The sequence below is a fragment of the Ostrinia nubilalis genome, chromosome 10, assembly GCF_963855985.1.
Source record: "Ostrinia nubilalis chromosome 10, ilOstNubi1.1, whole genome shotgun sequence".
Classification (NCBI taxonomy): domain Eukaryota; kingdom Metazoa; phylum Arthropoda; class Insecta; order Lepidoptera; family Crambidae; genus Ostrinia; species Ostrinia nubilalis.
In genome coordinates this window covers 2745905-2765357 of record NC_087097.1, presented here as the reverse complement: position 1 = coordinate 2765357, position 19453 = coordinate 2745905, and the positions used below count along the sequence as shown (strand labels likewise).

The following is a 19453-nucleotide window of genomic DNA, read 5'->3' as shown; positions in this document are numbered from 1 at the left end:
TTCTACTATGTCTTATGATTTTAAAACGTTACCTGCTTTTGTTTAAATATTTTTCATACATTGATCAAGAAAATAAATATTGGATATTTTTGATTTTGGAAAGTCAAATCAAATTCATTTGTTTTATTGAAATGAGGGAGGGGAGTGAAATAAATAAACACCAATGGACAAAACAATTTTATTCAAAAAGTGAAGCTCACAGTATAACATAAAAAATGTAATGCAAATTGCAATGTCAATAAATTGATTTCAACGCTCTTATTTACATAAAGTTAAATCAAACATAATTAATAAAGAGTAATTATGTATCTAATACAGATCTCTCATCGCGATTCGTTGATGTCCACCTGGAAAATAAAATTAAAATATTAATAAAATAGGATAGGCACTACGTAACATTATTATAAACTGTTGTACGAGTATATCCTTGATAAAGTGGTTTAGTCATCAAAATGACAACTTCTCAAAATGACAACCGGGATGCAAAATGTCCACTTCTCGAAATTACAACTTCTTAAAATGTCAACTTCGCTAAAAGACAAGTTCTCTTAATTATATTGTCTATTTCGGATATTTCGATTATTTGTGGACATTTCGCGTCCCGGTTGTCATTTTGAGCAAATTAGTATCCGTGTTTAGGGTTGCCAGGTCAAAAAACACAAAAGCCGGACTATGTGCTTCATTTGGCCGGACATTTTACCCTAAAAGCCGGACATGCGACGGGGGGGGGGGGGGGGGGGGGTGCAATTAGTGAGCTTACGAGTGAGTACTATCATCGGCCTACTTCTAGTGGCTCGGACAGGCCGGACATCGGTTATTTTGGCCGGACACGCAAAACTATGTCCGGCTTTATCCGGACGCCTGGCAACCCTATCCGTGTTACCTACTATAACTACTGATTTAAGATCTCTACAACCTTGGTACCTAAAGCTGCATTTAGTATCTAATGTTCAGTTACGCTCTGTTATTTCTTTTTAAGCCGAAGTTACGTAACAATCTCTATAAGCCGATCTGAAGTTTTCAAAGTTAAAGTTGGACCCCACTGGGAATCGAACCCTCGAACAATGTATGTTGTCCAAAAAGATATACAAAAAAAACCGATAGTAGAAACTTCTATATTTTCCAATTTTAGAGAACTCTCCATGTGCGTCTGATTTGCTCTTAATCTTTCATCCTCACCTTAGAACACTTGCTTTAGAGTAGGCGCACACCGTTGATTTTTCGTCGGCCGATAGTTTAGTCGGGCAGTTGATCAGTATGGGCATGTATGGGAGTGCGCACACTACGCCGATTCGATTTGGCCGATTCTTCATACAATTTAAAATCGGGCACAACTATCGGCCAACTAAAAATCAACGGTGTCTTAGTTGTCTTATTGCAATTTTTTTCATCTCACCTTTAGAACACCTGCACCCTATGATTCTCTCTATCGCAAACTATGATGTTGCCTCCAGACATGACGGCGATGCCCTCCAGACCCTTGAACTCCCCATCACTGGAGCCCCAAGAACCGAAGGCTCTCAGGAACGTGCCATCAGGGTGGAAGATCTGGATGCGATTGTTGCCGGAGTCAGCCACCACGATGTAGCCTTGGTCGTCAACGGCTACACCCCTGTGGAAGACGATGGTTTGTTAAATTTCAATTTCCTAAAATTTAGAAGACTAATGCCCGTTTTTACCATCAATCCCTAATTTTTTAGTGATCGACTATGAAAACAAAATTACTGTTATGTGTTACCATTAGGGGTCACTTAAAAAATAGGGATTGAAGGTAAAAACGGACATAAAGAATAAAGTGGCTGGCATTATAACTAAAATAGTGGGATCAGTTCCTATCGACCTTGTGATCTTTTAAGATCTTGTCATAATGTAAAGAACTCAAGACACAAGAGATTTATGATTAAAAGAAGGCGGGGGATAGTAGGTACATAGTTGGCAATTGGATGGAATGACTTTTCCAGCCTTATCAAAAGCCTTTTGCTTTGAACGATATTTTATTTCCCACCCTGTTTCAACCTATCATTAAATTGTGTCGTGTTTACCCCACCGGCACCACTCTAAAGTGGGACTTCAATTTTTATAGAGCCTAGTTCTATACATTATTGCGCCTTATTCCGAAAATCCAGTAAAGTCAGAAATGCATCTTCCTTAAGTGCATTCTTCTGATTTACACTTTGCTTTGCCACATTGAATATGACACATCTTCAAGGTTTGTAATTCCAAACACGATTCAAAACCTCAGATTTATTTTCTACAGTAAAAATAGATCGATGGCATATCGGAGTTGCTCTTTTTACGGCGAAGCTATTAGTTGAGGTGTAAAAATTGTTACAGCAGTCTTGGAAGTCGCAGCGTGTGTTAGAGGCGATATCTAAACGGATCACGTATATAGGCCAGAGGTAGGGTTGCCACTTTTTAAAGTTGGGATATTTTAAAATCTTTGTTTTATTTTGTAGTGTTGGTGGTCCCAGCTTACGTAAATCGAAAGGTCTGATGCTGCTACATAATAACTGATGTAATTCGACTCATGGGAGAAGGAAATTGTTAACAAAGTTCCATTTTACAAGGTTTAGATTACGTTACAAGTAATCAAGATTCTATTAAACAAGTTTCAATACAAACTGAACTACTGAACGAGTAACTATGAGTGTTCTTGAGATTTTGCGTCCAAGAAGAACGTTACACGATGAAATTTTCAAGGATATTACTGCATAACGAAGGTGTATTAAATTTTTTGTATTTTATCTCGTAGCTTTTTTTTTATTTCTTCGGCACTTTTGCGATTTTGGTTAAAGTATCTAATAATGTGCTCACAGTTTTTGTTGAACTTCGAAAGTTCTGAGCTCAAATGAGAGTAATATTTTTGGCAGCCCTACCGGTGCTCGTATTATTCTAACTGGCCATAAGAATCCGGTCAAGGCGTCCGAGCGTGAAGTCTGGAGCGATGGAAATATAACCCGTGGTCGGTATCAACGGTAGTAACCATCATTACATGGGAATCCGGTCAAGTTCACGTCTTCCTCCCGAAAATAAAGGCCCTCTGTAGTCGGTAAAACGGTATTAACTACGGATAAATCTGTCTCTTACGCTCACCTTAGGATGCTGACATGAGTGACAAGATCAGACGATTGTCAGTCATTTAAAGAAGCGATAAATAAAATTATTTGGTGGAGTGAAGCTTCAGGAAAAGTTTTTGTGGTAAAGAGAAATGGATGCAAAATAAATCTTTTACTTTTCTAATTTTAGTGGAAAACATGATTGATGACAAATAATTTATTTTTGGTGCATTTGAAAACATCGAACATTTAGCGTTCAGTTGATTCAAGACAACAAAATCTTAATTCAGTTCAAGATGGAAGATACAAGACAGAGTACGTTTTCAATTGAGAGTGAACCGTTTTAATCGAGGGACTCTAACTCCCAAGCCACAAAACTACAGATGCGTATTTCAAGTCCAGCAAATCGATGGTACTCGTATTATAATGAGAATACCGCAGCCCACAGTTTACGGTCAACGGAAACCGCGCGCCATAACATTCGTTACAAGTTTGAACTGAAATATGCGGGACAGATGCAGGCCTCGTTAACACTGTGAGGGTATGCCTTTGGTCTAATAAAGTAACCTCTTTATGATAGAAACTTGGCTTAATTTATATTCGCAAATATCTATAGTGAAATGGTAATCTGACAACCAATAGATCTATGAATCGATGATAATACGAGATAAGAATCTATCCCTAAACCTGAGACACTCGAACATAAGATTTTGTTTTAAAATAAATACAAAAGCAAACTCGTTTAAGCTAAAAAATAAGGGAACGTTAGTCTGTAATATTAACGTTAAACGTATTGAAATACAAAATGAATCTACTATGGATATTAGATAATTTAAAAGTGCCTGTCGTAAATTTTCTCTTTGACCTGGAAATTGAACAACTGAATTTGAATTTGAGGTCACATCCCTCTTAAAATCGGACTAAAGGCGGGGAGTTTATGTTGGAAATTGATCTTCAGATATTATAAATCCAAATTAATTTACGAGTATATTGCAAATTGACTCAAAGCACTTCTATGGGACAACAATGGGCCTGTGCTGAGAAGAAGCAGACAGTGGTGGGAAAGGGAGAAAAGACCTATCAAACACGTACCTCGGGAACTTGAACTGTCCATCCTCAGAGCCTTCCTCCCCAAACGACGAGAGCACGCGGCCGTTGACATCGAACACCTGGATCCTGTGGTTGTTGGAGTCCGACACCAGGACTCTATTGGTGCTGGAGACGGCGATGTAGTGGGGGTGTTCAAGCTGGCCCAGTTTCGAGCCGAAGCTGCCGAACTTGCCCACGAATGTGCCGTCTGATTGGAACACCTGGGGATGGGGGGTAAGTTGAGAATTTGCTAAATATTCTTTTCCTGCCTATGTGTGTAAGAAACTAGGAAGAAAATGACAACATTGTATACAATTTTGTACTACTTTGTACCAAAGAGTGGAATTCCATCCGAACTCTTAGTATTCTAAGGCCTTCAGGGCTCAAGTGATATACTCATACATAACATAATGGTTACCCTGATGCAGATCGAGATGCCTTAGGTTGTCCTAGAAATTAAGTTCTATACAAAGTCCTCAGTGACTGTGACTACAAGTTTAAAAAAAACTCAGTATAGGAAAAAAATACAGAATAATTAGGTTAGACTACAGAATTTACACTTTTTCACGGGGACTAGGGCATTCAACTAAAAGTTAGACTAAAGAAGTGACTGTTGCTCCACAAGGAATAAGGCTGCAATGGAAATCAATTTATGGAAATGGAAATCATGCTTTTGAGAAATGGAAATAGTTTTGAAAAGGTAATAGTCTATCCATCTTACCTGAACTCTATGGTTTTCCTTGTCACACACGTAGATGAAGCCCAGCGCGTCCGTGGTGATGCCCCACGGGTAGTTGAACTTGCCGTCTCCAGTGCCCTGGCTGCCGAATGCTCGGAGGAAACGGCCTTGAGGGTCGAAGACCTGGAGACAAAGGTACATGTCAGAAATGAATCAGAAAGTATGGATTTTTTAGGTAACATTATGATATGGGTAAGATAATGTTTGTAGAAGTTATTGTTGTGGAAGTAAGTGGTAAGATAGTTGATAACTGACATATAAGGGACGATTTTTTTTTTGTGGGACAGGAGGCAAACTTGATGGTAAGTGATTACCATAGACACCCGTAGTCCCAGGGGCGTTACAGGTGCGTTGCCGGCTTTTGCCGTTGTTGAATTGGAGTACCACACAACATAAACACTTATAACGTACTATGCATGAAGATATCTGTTTGTATTGTTTTGGGTGTCATCAAAAAATTCATAAATTATGAACAAGTTTAGATTTGGGGCTAGATCGACCATGTGTAATTTGTAAAGATATTATTATTATAAATTTTACATTTAAAATTATGTGTAAGTCTTTGTTTGACTTCAAACTGTCCTGAATTGAAAATAAACTATTACCAAAATAGAAACTGAATAGCGCCATTTCTGTACACCATGGATCTAACTGCGATTGTCTCCAATTATATATTACACAAATATAGCTCCTAAAGCGGGACTCTGAAAGTCGCATTTCCAATGCAAAGTCTACGATGCACCGATAGGTATTCTACGCACAATTTGTATGCAGACCACGTGTGGTGCACGCGTGGGTGACATCTCGTACGATATCGTTTAGCACACGGAGAATGCATACAGAACTAATATAAATACGATGTACGTTGCGATTCCTTGGTGCGATATGTTTTTCAATTAAGGAAAAGAAAAACTTAATGTTGCTAGTTAAAAAATAAATCCTCGTGGTTAATTTTCAAACACTTCATTCTTTACTAATACCTAAGAATAAAGTGTTCTGTACAAGTACTTTTATACGATTTTATTTAGATATTGAGACTAATTATTTTCAAAGACAATTTGTGGCATGTAGGTAAAAGTTAACAGCATTTTTATGCATTTTCACTAACTGAAGTTCGTTCCGATCTCAGATGTTTTTCTACACTATGAAAAGGAAAGATTTGATTGTTTGTATTGAATAGGCTCCAAAACTACTGGACTGATATGAAACAATATTTCACCGATACAATCCTACATTATTTCTAATGTTCATCAAACGAGGTACGTTTACCCGGTCTGCTAGTCTACGATAAAATAAAATCTATACGAATTGAAATTGCTTGTTAAAACTATAATTTATTTAATCACTAAACTTGCATAAACCCAATAGCGTTGTGCCCAGAGATTTGGCGTAATAAGATAATGCTATCACAACATGGGATTGGATAGGTATGTTATTACAGCGCCTTCATAGCGCATTACCATGATAATGCGTCGTATAACCAATGATTAGTTCACTATGTATTGTATTATAACCGAGATAACATTGTTCGTTACCTCCATTAAATAATGTTTAGTTCGAAATAGACTTGGTTAAATCGTACTAACCTACAATCTATATATATAAAAATGAAACCCGTTTCGCGTTGTCACGGCATCACGTGTGAACGGCTGAACCGATTTCGATAATTCTTTTTTTTAAATGTTTGTGGAAGTCCAAGGATGGTTCTTACGGAAAAAAATATTAAGAAAATCTCTACGCTAAGGCGGTACGAAGTTCGCCGGGTCAGCTAGTAATATTATAAATGCGAAAGTTTGGATTTCTGGATGTTTGTTACTCTTTCACGAAAAAACTACTGAACGAATTTTGATGAAACTTTACAGTATTATTGTGTATAACCCAGAATAACATATAGGCTATAATTTATGACGATCTGTGACAAACTAAATTTAACGCGGGTGAAGCCGCGGGCAAAGCTAGTTATAAATAAATATAGACACTGAAATAACATCGACATCGAAATTAATATCTTTGTCTCTTAAAAAAACAAAATAAAACTTAGTTGCTTGTCGCTTATGAAGGAGAGAGATCAACCCTGTAATAACGTGTTAAAATCATAAACTCTAGAATAGGTACGAGTACTACACTTACGAGCAATTTACTATGTTATTTCTATATATTATGAGAGATTTTTTAAGTAAATTTAGAAATATGATGTTAAAAAATGTTTTGCAAACGAAATAAATCAGAGGAAATTCAAAGCTAGTGCTTGCTTTATTTCAAGATGCAAGATACAATGCTGTACTCGTAGAATCTACTCGTAAATAAAAAGCATTCGGAAGAAATTGTATAAGTAATAGTAAAATGTACAGCTACTTTGAACTTTTGAGCTTAATGTCACCCTGCACTGAGAGAAAAAAATCTGTCCAAGCCAAGTTGTGTAAATGTTTGTGTTTTTATTTTTATATAGTTCCGAAATCCTTGCTCATCAGTGTATGCGTGTGTACCCTAGCAAGTTATCTTCGGAATCAATGAAATATTAATAAGCTACTCCGTCTCTTGATAATATATTCTTTATAGGGTTCATTAGATGAGCTACTACTACTTTTTCAATTAACTGTGCCTCGCGGTATTACCCGTGGTAAAATGTACCCTATGTGTTAATCCATGGTGTTAGCTAACTTTATACCAATTTTTATTAAAATCGCCCTAGCCGTTTAGATGTGAAGAGGTAACAAATATACACACTCACAAATTTATGGATTTATAATTTTAGTGTGATGTATTCTAGATACTTACTATCCTGGTTGTGTGAAAATTCATTCATGTTACTCACTGACCGAAAAACCAAATAATAATAATTATATTTTCTTGAAATTAAATGCATCGGAGATCAAACTCGTTGCAGTGGTGGGGTTTAGCGATAGTGTTGTCGATGGATAATATCGATACACTTATACGACATAATAAGGCTGAGTTGCAACACCTAACTTTGACCGTACCTAACCGTAACGATAAAATGTGTTTTTTGTATGGAGTTTGACAGACTTTTGACGTTTGTCAAAGGTAAAGTACTACTAGCTAGGTAACTAGTTAGATTTATTTTGAGAACATCTCTTTACTCTCAAAGTAAAAACAGTAAAAACAGTGTTTTTGTAAAAAACAACAGTTAGTGTTTTTGTAATAAAGATGACAACTCCCTTCATAATTAGTGACAAAGAAACACAAAAATGGAACTTCTCTGATTTTTGATATCAGATTTTATCGATATTTAGTCAAATGTTAGCAGCACTATTTCTCAATTTCAAATTCGATGCTGGACATGTTCCATCTCGTACCATCATATCTCTGTCGGGATCATATTTTATTTCTGTTTGACGTTTTAGTGCCAATGTCTCGCTGATCCTACGATGGTTTTATTTGAAGACAAGCTCCTAATTTAAAATTTGAGGAAACTGGGATTGGATTTCCAGTGTTTTGTGGGATATTGATTACTGCTTTATACTAATATCAGAGATTTAAAGTTTTTTACGTAGTAGTAAAAACTGTGGCATCTTTATTACAATTCTCGTATCTTTATTATCTAATTAAAATGTTTGTAATAAATCTCATCCGAAACGGCTAGATCAATTCTAATTTTTTTTTGTATAATCAGTAGGTTTGAGAATAGGACGTAAACTAGGTATATTTTGTACCCCTAGATGACAAGGGTTTCAGACTTACGAAGTCGCGGACATAGTAGTTGTTATTGCACAAATTACTAATAGTCTCGTTAGCCCCTCGTACTAAGCTAAATATTGCTTGCGTCACGAATGAGCTCATCACAATAGTCGAGCGGCGGCGGGGACCGAACCCGCCTTCCACCGATCACGAGTCGGCCAGTCCGACCCCTTCACGGCTATCGTGGCTTCAATTTCTATTAATGTTTAGTATGTTTTTTCTCATATTTTGTGTTACCAGCGTTGACTTATGGCTCGGAAACGTGGCCTCTCGTTATAGGCCTTATACAGAAGCTCAAAGTTGCATAGCGTGCTATGGAGAGGGCTATGCTCGGTGTTTCTTTACGAGATCGAATCAGAAATGTGGAGATCCGTAAATGAACTAAAGTCGCTGACATAGCCCGACGGATTCGCTATGCCTATGTTCTATGGACGTCCTATTATTATTTTTTCCTTTTTTCTTTCTCCTTTTATTGTTTGTGATCTAAAATGTTATGAATGTATTTATTCTTACTATTAAGTTGTCAAATAAAGACTTTTCTTTCTTTCTTTCCTGTGGCTGAAATGATAATGATGATGATGGATGTTTTTCTCACCTGGATGCGATGATTGTATCTGTCCGCGATGATGTACTGCCCAATGCGGTTGACGGCGACGCCTGCGAGGCAGTCGAACTCTCCCTCGCCGCTGCCGTACTGTCCGAACTCCTTCACGAAGATGCCGTTTGAGTCGAACACCTGTTGAGAATACCTCTTTTAGTACTATTTTCCAAGTAATTAAATTTAAAAACTCGTCTTTAAGTAACATTTTTAAATAATCATAAGAATGTTGATGCGTATTTAAGAGCTGGTAGAGATTCTCAAGATAATTACTGACTAAACTGGGCAGATTGACCGAGACAACTAGGTCTTTGACTATAAACCCTGTAACATTACTTCTTTTTACTTCTGCAAAGGATGTATAAAATTTTGCATCATATTTTACGATTACTTGATTGAAAACTAACTTGAAGTTAGTATATGATTTTAGCACCTTTAAAATCAACTAAAACGACGTTGTAGCTTGTCTTGATAATAAACTATGGGAGAGCCGCATTTTGTTAGCCCATCAAACGTAGGTCAATCAATGACTTACCATAATGTTATAACCTTTATTAGGCTAAAATTCAGGCTAAAAGTAAGTATTTACTTTAGGAGTGGTGGAAACATAAGTTAGATCAGTCCCGTTGAAATCTATAAATTATAAGTTTTGGATTTAAATAGTTTTGTTAAACTGAATGTAAAATGCTCACAGCACTGTCTATTAATCTTCAGACTTTATCGTAAAGTTTTGGCAAGGAAAATTGTTTTGACATGAGACTTAACGAAATACTAACTATTTGTCTCGTGAATGAGATCCTTGATTAAAGCCAAATTGCGAGCTTCCATTAAAGATAGTTTAATCTTTTGACTGAATGTCAAATTTCTTAACCATCTGCAGACGCTGCGATTTAAATAATTGAGATTGCTCTGCCAAAGGAGTTCGCAAATACATTTTGTATACATTTTAATTTATTTTAAACCTCAAAGTAATGTAAATGTTTAAATCTTAATTGTACGTCTACTCGTACGTTTCATTAAACTAGTTATCTTATTTAAATTTGAATCACTCGTAGTTGCATTGCTTTACATGAACGTGGTGATTTTAATTATTTTATTACGTACGAGAAGGGCATTTAGTAGAGAAAATAAATTTTATTTAAACATTGAACCGTGTTTGTTTTTTACCTGCACTCGATGGTTTGAAGAATCAGCCACGACCATAGTATTGTCGGGGCCAACAGCGATGCCACGAGGCCAAGTAAAACAACCGGGTTCGCTCCCCCGGCTCCCCACGCTGAATTGTAAACGGCGTTTCTGCAGATACTGGCTCCTAGGGGAGGAACCTGCTGCTGCGAAACCTAAAGTAAAAACAAATAATTAGCACACACATCCAAATAAAAGGGATAAGTTCCATTTTCCAAGCGCCAAACCTATGTACACGCCACGCTATGTCTAACCTGCTACCGCTGCTGTAGCCGCCGTAGGGGAGATGGGGGAGCCTGCCGCGTTTTTTGAATCGTCATCAGAACTGGCAAGCTCGTTAGCCGAACGTAATGGCAGCCCGAGAGACAGGCGACGGGACGTGCTCGACGTTCCGCTCGACGTGTCGCGGTCTTTGCCCCGCGATCCGTACTTGTTTTTCAAATACCTCGCCCAGGAGCTCAAGGCTGCGCCGTCTTTCTCACCCGTGACCGTCCGCTCGGGCGAGTTCTCTCTAGACTTCAAAGCGTGCGAGGACCGGCTGCGAGACAACTCCGAACCACCAGTGCCGGAGCCGTATCGAGCCGCGAGGTACGCAGAGGGCGACGCTGTCGTCGGAGATACGGGATCGTCTTGATCGTCATCATCTCCCACACCGAAGCCGGTGTGGCTGCTCTTGCTTCTGGCGAGACGGTTACGACGTTCTTTCAAGGCGAGGTACCTAGACCGAGCAGTCGGATACTTAGATTCATCGTCCAACGAGGACTGTGGTTCGAGTTCTTCTTTCGGCTTACTACCGTAACGGTTACCGTACGAGGAGCTAGTGCTGTAGCGGGACGGGGGTTCTTCCTCGGTCTGTGAACTTTGTCGGGTACGGTATCGTGACTGAGTAGGAGTTTCTTTGGTTGGTTTGGTTTCGTGGGCGTCGTTACGGGCGTTAGTGCTGCGAGCTAAGAGCGGACCTATATCGCTGCGAGCTATCGCCTGGCTCTCGGGCTTTCTTTGCGTTGCAGGCTCCTCTTCACTCTCCTCCGACGAGTCAGTTTCTTCTTCAGAGCTGGTGTCTGAGTCTTCGTGAGCCGGCTCGGCGGGCGCCGGGGCGGGTGTAGGCCGCTGGGACCCAACAAAACGGCTTTGAACGCGCTGTGCCCCGCCGGCTGTTCCGTTCGTTGTCACGGGTGTTGTTCTCTCGTTGCCTGCGGAAAGAAAACGAATGCCTGGTTTTGGTGGGAGCCCAACGGTACTATATTTGGCTTTAAGTTCTGCGATGGATAGTATCGCACCTGTGTGTTTAACCGCCGAGCCGGAGCTTTCTGTAGACGCGCTTGATTCGGTGCTAGGAGCACGGGCGGCCGGGCGATGAGGTGCCGGAGTCTCAGTAGCTGAGGGCCGTCTAGCTGTTACGGTTGGTTTTGGAACTGGCGCTGCAGCCTTACGTTGCTGCGTACGTTGCAAAGATCCAACAGATTCATCGGATTCACCGTCGCTGGACGCCTGAGAAATATATTGAAATTCGATATGGACACCAAAACTGTAGATACATTTGTTCGTGTTGTGTAATGTGTGTAAATTGGTTAATCGTGGAGTGTATATACGGAATGAAATTCCCTTGTTAGTAACGATGATTTGCCTAAGCTCTACGTTGTACTATCAATCGTCAGGTACTTCAATCTCTTTCTTCTTCCACACTCACCTCCCGAGCTGGTGTCGGTGGTTTACGAGTTATAGAGTTCCTCTCTTCTTCTGCGGCGCGTTGAGGAGCTCTGTCAGGCTCCTGCGATGATGCAGCACCTTTGTTTTGTCTTTTGAGTCGTGAGATTTCATCGTCCTCACTTTGCTGACGCGCTGGTGCTGGCGGTCGACGTACTTGCGGTGCTGGTTGAACCGGTTTCGGTGGAGGCGGTGGCTCCTTTTTTTCCTTCTTTTTTCCACTGTCTACATCCATAATCCTTTGCATGACTCGAGGACAGTCACTGAGTCTAAATATACCGCTGAGTGGACCGCGAGTTGCGTCTTCAGTGTCAGTGACCTTCTCTTTTTCTTTTTGAAGCTGTTCGGCTTTGACAGCAGCCGCGCGGGTACTAGATTCCGTGTCCGAGTCGTTGTCTTGTTGGTGACTCCTAACAAATCGGGAACGGAATCTGCGGGATGGTCTATGCTCAGACTCATAACCACTGTAATCGTCAGTTGTACCATATGTATCTCTTGTGTGCTTTTCTGGAGGAGGTGGTCTTCGTTCACCAAACTTCCTACCTCCCAAAATAGGTTCATCATTTTCTGTGTAACCTTTGTTTTCTTCTTGCTGGCGGAATTGAGTCGCCAAGCGATGATCACTCTTTGACCTCGTTAGTCCTTGACTCTGTTGCATTCCACCAGAATAAGCATTTGGTTGAGTGATGTTCAGTTCACCATAGCTTGCAACATGCATCACTAACTGGTTAGGATCATGAGTCATAATAAATCGTATTCTACGATTGTAATCACCAGCTTCATAATCGAAGTTTCTGAGAAATTCAACTGTCTTGAGGAAGATCTCTTTGGTGTCCACTAACTCAGTGTCCTCCCATTCAACGTCATCGTTCATGTATTTATCGGCGAGATCACAATTACTTTGTATATTACTTAATTCTAACTCTAAGTTATCTTTAAGATGAGTGAGGTTTCTCAGTTCAGTTGCTAAGTAACGGTCGACCTCGTTCCTTAGGAAGTCGGTTCTATCTTTCAATGCCTTTGAAAGTCTTTTGTGAATTTCATCTATTTCTCCACCAACTGCTCCGCAGTTTGTTTGAAGATTCGTCGTGTTGCGTTCAACTATTGCTAAAATATCTTGAAGCCTATTAACACCGCGTCGAATTTGATTGTTGATCCTTGAAATTTCCCGACGAAGTACTTCCATGTGTGCAGACTTGCAGTCTTCGCAGACTTTCTTGTCGCAATGAGCACATGGTGCGCAGTAAGCCTTTTCGGAGCAAACGTTGCATCTTTCCATGACCTGTCCAGCAGTGGGATCTGGAAGTTCCCCTGCTATTTGAGCGTGCAGTTCCAGGAACCGTTGAAGAGTTACATTTGTTGGGAACCCTTGTACTCCTTGGTACGGGATTCGGTGTTCTGCACGGCATTCTGGACATTTGACCTGGAACGAAAATATAAATCAGCAAAACAGAAAAAGATTTAAGCAAACTTAATTTAAATCTAGACAGAAATGTTGTTACCTGTCGTCTGACGTAGTCGACAAGCCCGTCCATGCAAGGTTCCATACAAAAACTGTGCTGACATGGCAGCAGTTTTGGGTTCCTGTACCGGTCGAGGCAAACGCAGCACGTCAACAGCGATTCAAACTGCTCCATTTTGGCTTTTTCGCTGCTTTACGTATCTGTCAAAGAAAACTAAACATTAGAAGGTCACATAAGGAGTACATAAACAAACAACTCTATTGAGGGAGATGTTTAGTGACTTAAAGAAAATTACATGCAGGAAATATGACTGTCTTCAAAACTTTCTAATAGACTATAACAGTTTCGACACTTTCACTCAGTTCCAAAGCCCGAAGCTGCCATAAATTCAAACACAACTTCGTCTATATAAATGCTTTTGTCAAAACTTCACCTTTTAAAGTCTGCAAGTTTTTATATACAAAATAAACGCCAGTCATTACGGAATGTGGGTACCGAAGAAAATTCCCGCGGGGAAATTGTATTGAATGAGCGAAACTTGCTTCAAATTACCATCAGAAAGAATGATGGCCTTCAAAATTGAGGCGAGCTTTGTTTACTTTCACCGCGGAAGTCGCTTTTGGTTCGACCGAAGTCTGGGGCGAGTTAAATTTGGTATTCGAGGTGTATCCAAGGATCCGGCAGATTTTATAAATAGAACAGTCTGCCATTTCACACGGCTCCTATACGAATCTCTAGTAAGCATTCAGCTCTGCAGTAGCAGATTCGCTGTTAAACGATTTTCAATCGTATTGATTGTGAAACAAGGTTTTTTCAGCCACGCCTTGGCTTCCGTTGAAACAATGAAATAGGGTGGTGATATTTTAGGAGCCCGATGTGACACTTCGTGATGGAGTAGTAATTACTTTTTGTTACGTGCCGATATTCTGTTTGTTACGAGTTTTCTATTGAGTCATTTGGTTGCGTCACTAGAAGGAGAGTTGGCAAAATTTATTATTCAGTTATGAACTCGTACGCTACGAAGTTTAGTTCACTATGGTTCATGTTCAAGTAAATAAGATGAAGTCTCTGCAGTTTAGTTTGTTCAGCTTGAAAATTTAATCCCTGATGAGGTTTTGGTTGGTGGAGAGTTTCTAATTTGTTGAGCGTAATTTAACAGCATAACACTAGTAGTTGAAACGAATAGCCAGTGGAAATGCACGTTAATCTCGTTTTGCAAGTTTATTTATACACCTCTAATGGATCCTTGGCATGGTAAGATTGAGTGAGTGAGTGCGGAATAATATTATTTATCCGCTTTTGAAATTAATTAGTTTTATTTGATTATTATAATTTGCATTTTTTTTCTAACAGTAAACAAATTAGGCATGTGATTCGAAATATTTTAATTTATTTAGCCCTAGCTTAATACATAAAACGATAACTATGAACCAAATGAAAAATTTCTTCAATTGTTCTCATAATCTCATATCTCTTGAAATGATGTTATTGCAGAAACCTCTATCTTTAGAAAATTAGCATTTATTCCCGTAATAGAACATGGTTATTATTTCATCACGAAAGCAATTTTGTCTTTGTTATTCTTTATCCTCGGCGTGACAACTTTGTTTTAAGGCTCCGTTAACTTTGACGTCATAGATATTTTGTCAAAATGGTATAAGGAATTAAAGTTGTTTAAAAGATTTTAGCTCTATTTCAGGAACTTGAAGCTTATTGATTATGAACAACAAAAGCTATTGTGGAAATATGTCAGAATGTTGTAAGTCGACTTGCTCGTGACTGCACTTTAAATAATTTGGAATTTTGTTCTAATTACTATTTTTCCTATTCTTCCTAGCTCACTAAAATAATAACAAAGTAGTCAAGGTTGATTTTGATATTCTTAAACTGTCCCAGCATTTTAGTTCCGTATTCTAGTCTAGACAAACCAAAACTCATAACTTCCATTGCGGAAGCTCAATTTAGTACTGCGTTGATTGTTTATCAAACCACACGTGTAAATACAGTCGCAATGGTTATTTTTAAAAATATTGGCCGTCAAATTTTTTGCCGTACAGCGTTTGAATCATACTTTTACGTTTTTGGCGACTGTCAGGCATTTTTTAGTTAGAACTCTTTTTATTGAGTCACGCCCGCTTTTAGTTGATGTTCTGGTAAGTAATTAGTGACAATAGACATGTCATGTCAGAATAGAGTAGTTGTCACCACCATCAATGATGTGGGTACTTTTTGTTGAAGTTGTGGCCTGAAATTCAAATGTTTTATTCTGTAAGCATATGAAATACTAGTTTTTAATTGTGGATATCTATGTATTAATTTGAAACAGAAGAGTTTTTCATTAAAATGTGTTTAAATTAATGAATAAATTAATAATAGGTAATCATCGATCAAAATCTCTATTCTCTATCTGTATATTCTTATTATCTTGTATCTAATCTGTATATTCTTAATCTTGCGAGTTCGCAAGTAAAATATTGAAGTCTTCGCTCTGTAGAGAGTTGATAATGACGTCAATGACGTACGAACATAATGATGTAAACAATTTTAAAATAGCCAGCGTACTTGTGGTCACGTTTATAAACAATAATGTTATGGTATTCCAGCATGTACGGGTGGTAAAGAAAGTTTTAATGAAGTCAAGTCACTAAAACAATCTTCATTGTAGGTTAAATGATGTCATGGGAATACCATGTCCATGTGCGTAAATGTTGATTTTAAAAAAAGAAGTCATATAAATACAAGCAGAATTCTGATGAAAAATATCATAAAATTTTTATCCGAGTGAAAATATCGTGAAAAAGTGATGACGATAACACCCAGTCACATTCTGTTAAACTTTTCCCTTTATTTTTGGTCATGACTGTATCCACTTTATTCGTATTCTAGGAAAAGGTTACGAAATCCAGGAAACCGACCGCACTGCTGGGACAAATGCCAGCGATTGAGAAGGGAGATGCGAACGATACAGATAACCGCTTTAATTATGTTGTGACTGGTGGCGTTTGGAATATTTTGGATTGCATGATAATAGATGTATATTACAATGGCAAGAAAAAATGAATAAAATGAGAATTTACTTTATTGTACAGCACATTATAAAAAGATAGAAGAAATACCAGATCTAACAGCACAGGCTTACGACATTTTAGAAGAATTAGAAGCTATTCAACAGTTGTTATATAAGGCTAGGTACTAGTTTTGTGACGTTTTTACAAAGTTTAGTTCTTTGATGGTCTTTAATAACTTAGATTTATACAAGTTTACATTCTAATTGATTGGAGTTGAAATGCAGGAGCAATTGGTTAAATATATCTTGTAAAACCCGAGCTGTAATACTTAGTTTTGCTCTGAATTCTGAACATCGAATCACTAACAGATTTTCCACGAGAATTGAGCACATCTGTGTTTCGCTGAAGTAAAAAGTATTCATAAAACTGCTCAGACAAATTTAGACTGATACTACATAGGTACTTAATAAACCGACTCATGAAACTTTCGATGAACGATAAAACATAAATCGCAATCAGAAAATTTCCAACCTTGGTTAGATTAAAATCAAATGACCTTGACTCAGATTTTTGTTTTTCACGACTTTGTTTTGAAGATTAAATTTTTTTCATCCTCTTTATTATTATTGAATAAATATTGTTTCCGGGTGATATTTATTAAATAAGGAAAACATCTATAAGAAAATAGTACAGCAAAAGCTGTGATAATAATCATGTTGACTTAACGAAACCTACTTTTCGTTAAGTCAACATGACGACAACTTACATTTACGAGTACCTACTATGATTTGATTAATTTAGTCCCCACTGCAGCACGACTACAAATCTCTAAGTTACCAGAAGCAAATGGAGAATTTAGCCTACACTTTTCACACTAAACAAATGAGTACGTCTCTAACTTCCGGATGTTTGATCCCTTAGCTGCTTTTCACTACATCCACAGTAAGAGTTGGAGTCGTCTCATTCTCTAAAAACACACTGGCAATATTGTCTACGGTATATAAATGAGCTGCTGCATAAACAATTCGTAATATACCTAGTTAATGTACAGATAACAATTTAATTGGCACTAAAACATTTTCCAGCTGTATTTGTTCGAAAGCGAGCTTTCATGTGTGACGTAGCGGCGGAGTCACGCGGTTCAACAAAGACGGTATTTTCGCCAGTGACTTAATCGCCGAACGCTTTCACGGACAAAGACCTACTTCTGTTTGAAACTCCAAATTTGCAAATTATGGTATTAGTTCTGATACATGAGATAAATTTCGCAATGTTAGAAAAAAATGTGCTAGAGTAAAACTGTGTGATAGGAAAATGGTGGGTAAAGAAATAATTTTTCGTAACGAATGGTGCGCTTCTTTTTTGGTATGTTAAGTTTTAGATTACAAAGAAATTAAGGAAAATTGATAATAGTATTTAAATACATAATGACAATGTTAGACAAAATAATTTATTATGCTGATGTAAATCAAGCTTAAGTATAATATTTGTAGTTAGTAGGTGTAAAGGCAGAACAGTGAGTTATTATAATATAAAAGTTGGTTGTGAAGAAGATTAGATAGATAAAGTAAATAGAAACATAAAAACAATTAGGAGAAAATTAAGTAGAGATATTTATGTTTAGAAAACTTAGAAAGGGGATTTTAGGAATTTACAAATTTAAAGTGCACGCGGTAATATTTCATTGTTTCAAAATGATACGCAATTCAAAGCGTGTTGTGTGTTAAATTAAAAACAAAGCAGATACTTACAGCCTTATTATTGGTACATCAAAAAATTACAAACACTGGTAATCCAATTCACACAAGCGGGATTAGCGTTACAGTTTTGGGGGTGAAAATATCGGGTGCTCAGGTCACTAGTGTATTACTTGACATTATTGCAGCAGCGGCTGTGGCACTTGTAACTGACTAGTATTTATCACAGGCTAGTACGCTCGCGGGAGCTCGGGGGATACTGAGCGGAATACGATACCGGCGAGCGGGAACTTATTTCGGGAACGGTCGGCGCGAGCGCACGTTGTAGATTCTCTCCGTCACAGTTTACTTTTGGACGTGAAAAGGTCATTGGACACGTATTAAGATATTGTTTTTGATTGCAAGGTGCGCTTTGTCTCGGTTTCCCTCAATGTCGTTGTTTTGCTGGATTGTTGACGTTCCTTGAATTTGAGGTTAATGTCTTGTCATGTAGAGGGCACATTTCGCAAACTTTTGCAATATTTATGTCAATTTGTTTTTCTTTATTTTCATAATCATTTTTGCCATTTATTTCATCGCATCTTATAGCCATGTTAATGTTAATCCCAGTAAAAACATTTGCGTCTTTCGAAGTGTCCGAAATACATCGACTATTTTTTTCACGAGATGTTTACAGCTTTGCTATCTAAATTCTCAATGAAAGCGTATGAACTAGAATGTGTTGCTTTCCTTGGAAAATGCGCGAACATTACACGTGTTCGTGATAAATGGACATGCTAAACGTCGTTTTGATTTAATTTTATCCTCTTCATTCAAGCAAAGTACGTTTACGTGTACACGTTTTACTCTATTTTGAGAAACAATGCTTTTGTTGTGTTACAGACATTTATTTGTTTTCATAAATCTGTACAGTTAAAGTTTTATTGATTTATATTTCCTGTTCCTTTGTTTTTGAAATAGTTTTAGAATAATAATAATAATTTATTCATAGTTAGCTATAATTTTTCTCGTTGTTGAAAATACAATATTTTACGGTTGCTGATTATTTTTATTGCTGAAATGGCAAAATATATTAGCGCAAGAAGACGCAATATGTTCGCGAAAATGTAATTTAGGAAAATAAATTCATGTATCCCCAATTTTTGTAGGCGTTGTTTTTACGATTTCCATTAAAATTATGACACTGCGTGTGATTTACACAACTTGTATATC

At 37.9% G+C, this 19453-nt stretch overlaps 1 protein-coding gene and 1 long non-coding RNA gene across 3 annotated transcripts in view; one reads left to right on the top strand and one right to left on the bottom strand.

The window, feature by feature from the left end:
• Positions 1 to 19453, top strand: part of LOC135075687 (uncharacterized) — a 545949-nt gene that overhangs the window by 312527 nt on the left and 213969 nt on the right. The gene's annotated exons all lie outside the window — the stretch shown is intronic.
• LOC135075683 (RING finger protein nhl-1) lies at positions 165 to 18520 on the bottom strand. Of its 2 annotated transcripts, none has more exons than XM_063970136.1 (11): positions 18415 to 18520; positions 13576 to 13736; positions 12057 to 13496; positions 11647 to 11857; positions 10621 to 11559; positions 10349 to 10521; positions 9179 to 9319; positions 4867 to 5007; positions 4149 to 4366; positions 1397 to 1612; positions 165 to 347 (listed from the first exon to the last, which is right to left on the bottom strand). In XM_063970136.1, the coding sequence occupies exons 2-10, from the start codon at positions 13708 to 13710 to the stop codon at positions 1399 to 1401; spliced, it is 3612 nt and encodes a 1203-aa protein (XP_063826206.1). In that variant the 5' UTR covers positions 13711 to 13736; positions 18415 to 18520; the 3' UTR covers positions 165 to 347; positions 1397 to 1398. The 2 variants fall into 2 exon arrangements, with proteins under 2 accessions (XP_063826206.1, XP_063826207.1); XM_063970137.1 differs by having other exon boundaries at positions 18296 to 18513.

Excerpts from the sequence above, each read along its gene's own strand:
- LOC135075683 (XM_063970136.1), bottom strand. The coding sequence starts at position 13,710 with ATGGAGCAGTTTGAATCGCTGTTGACGTGCTGCGTTTGCCTCGACCGG. Across the intron at positions 9,320-10,348 it reads CTTCAAACCATCGAGTGCAG|GTGTTCGACTCAAACGGCAT; the intron begins GTAAAAAACAAA and ends TATTCTCAACAG. Across the intron at positions 4,367-4,866 it reads AGGAAAACCATAGAGTTCAG|GTGTTCCAATCAGACGGCAC; the intron begins GTAAGATGGATA and ends CCCCATCCCCAG.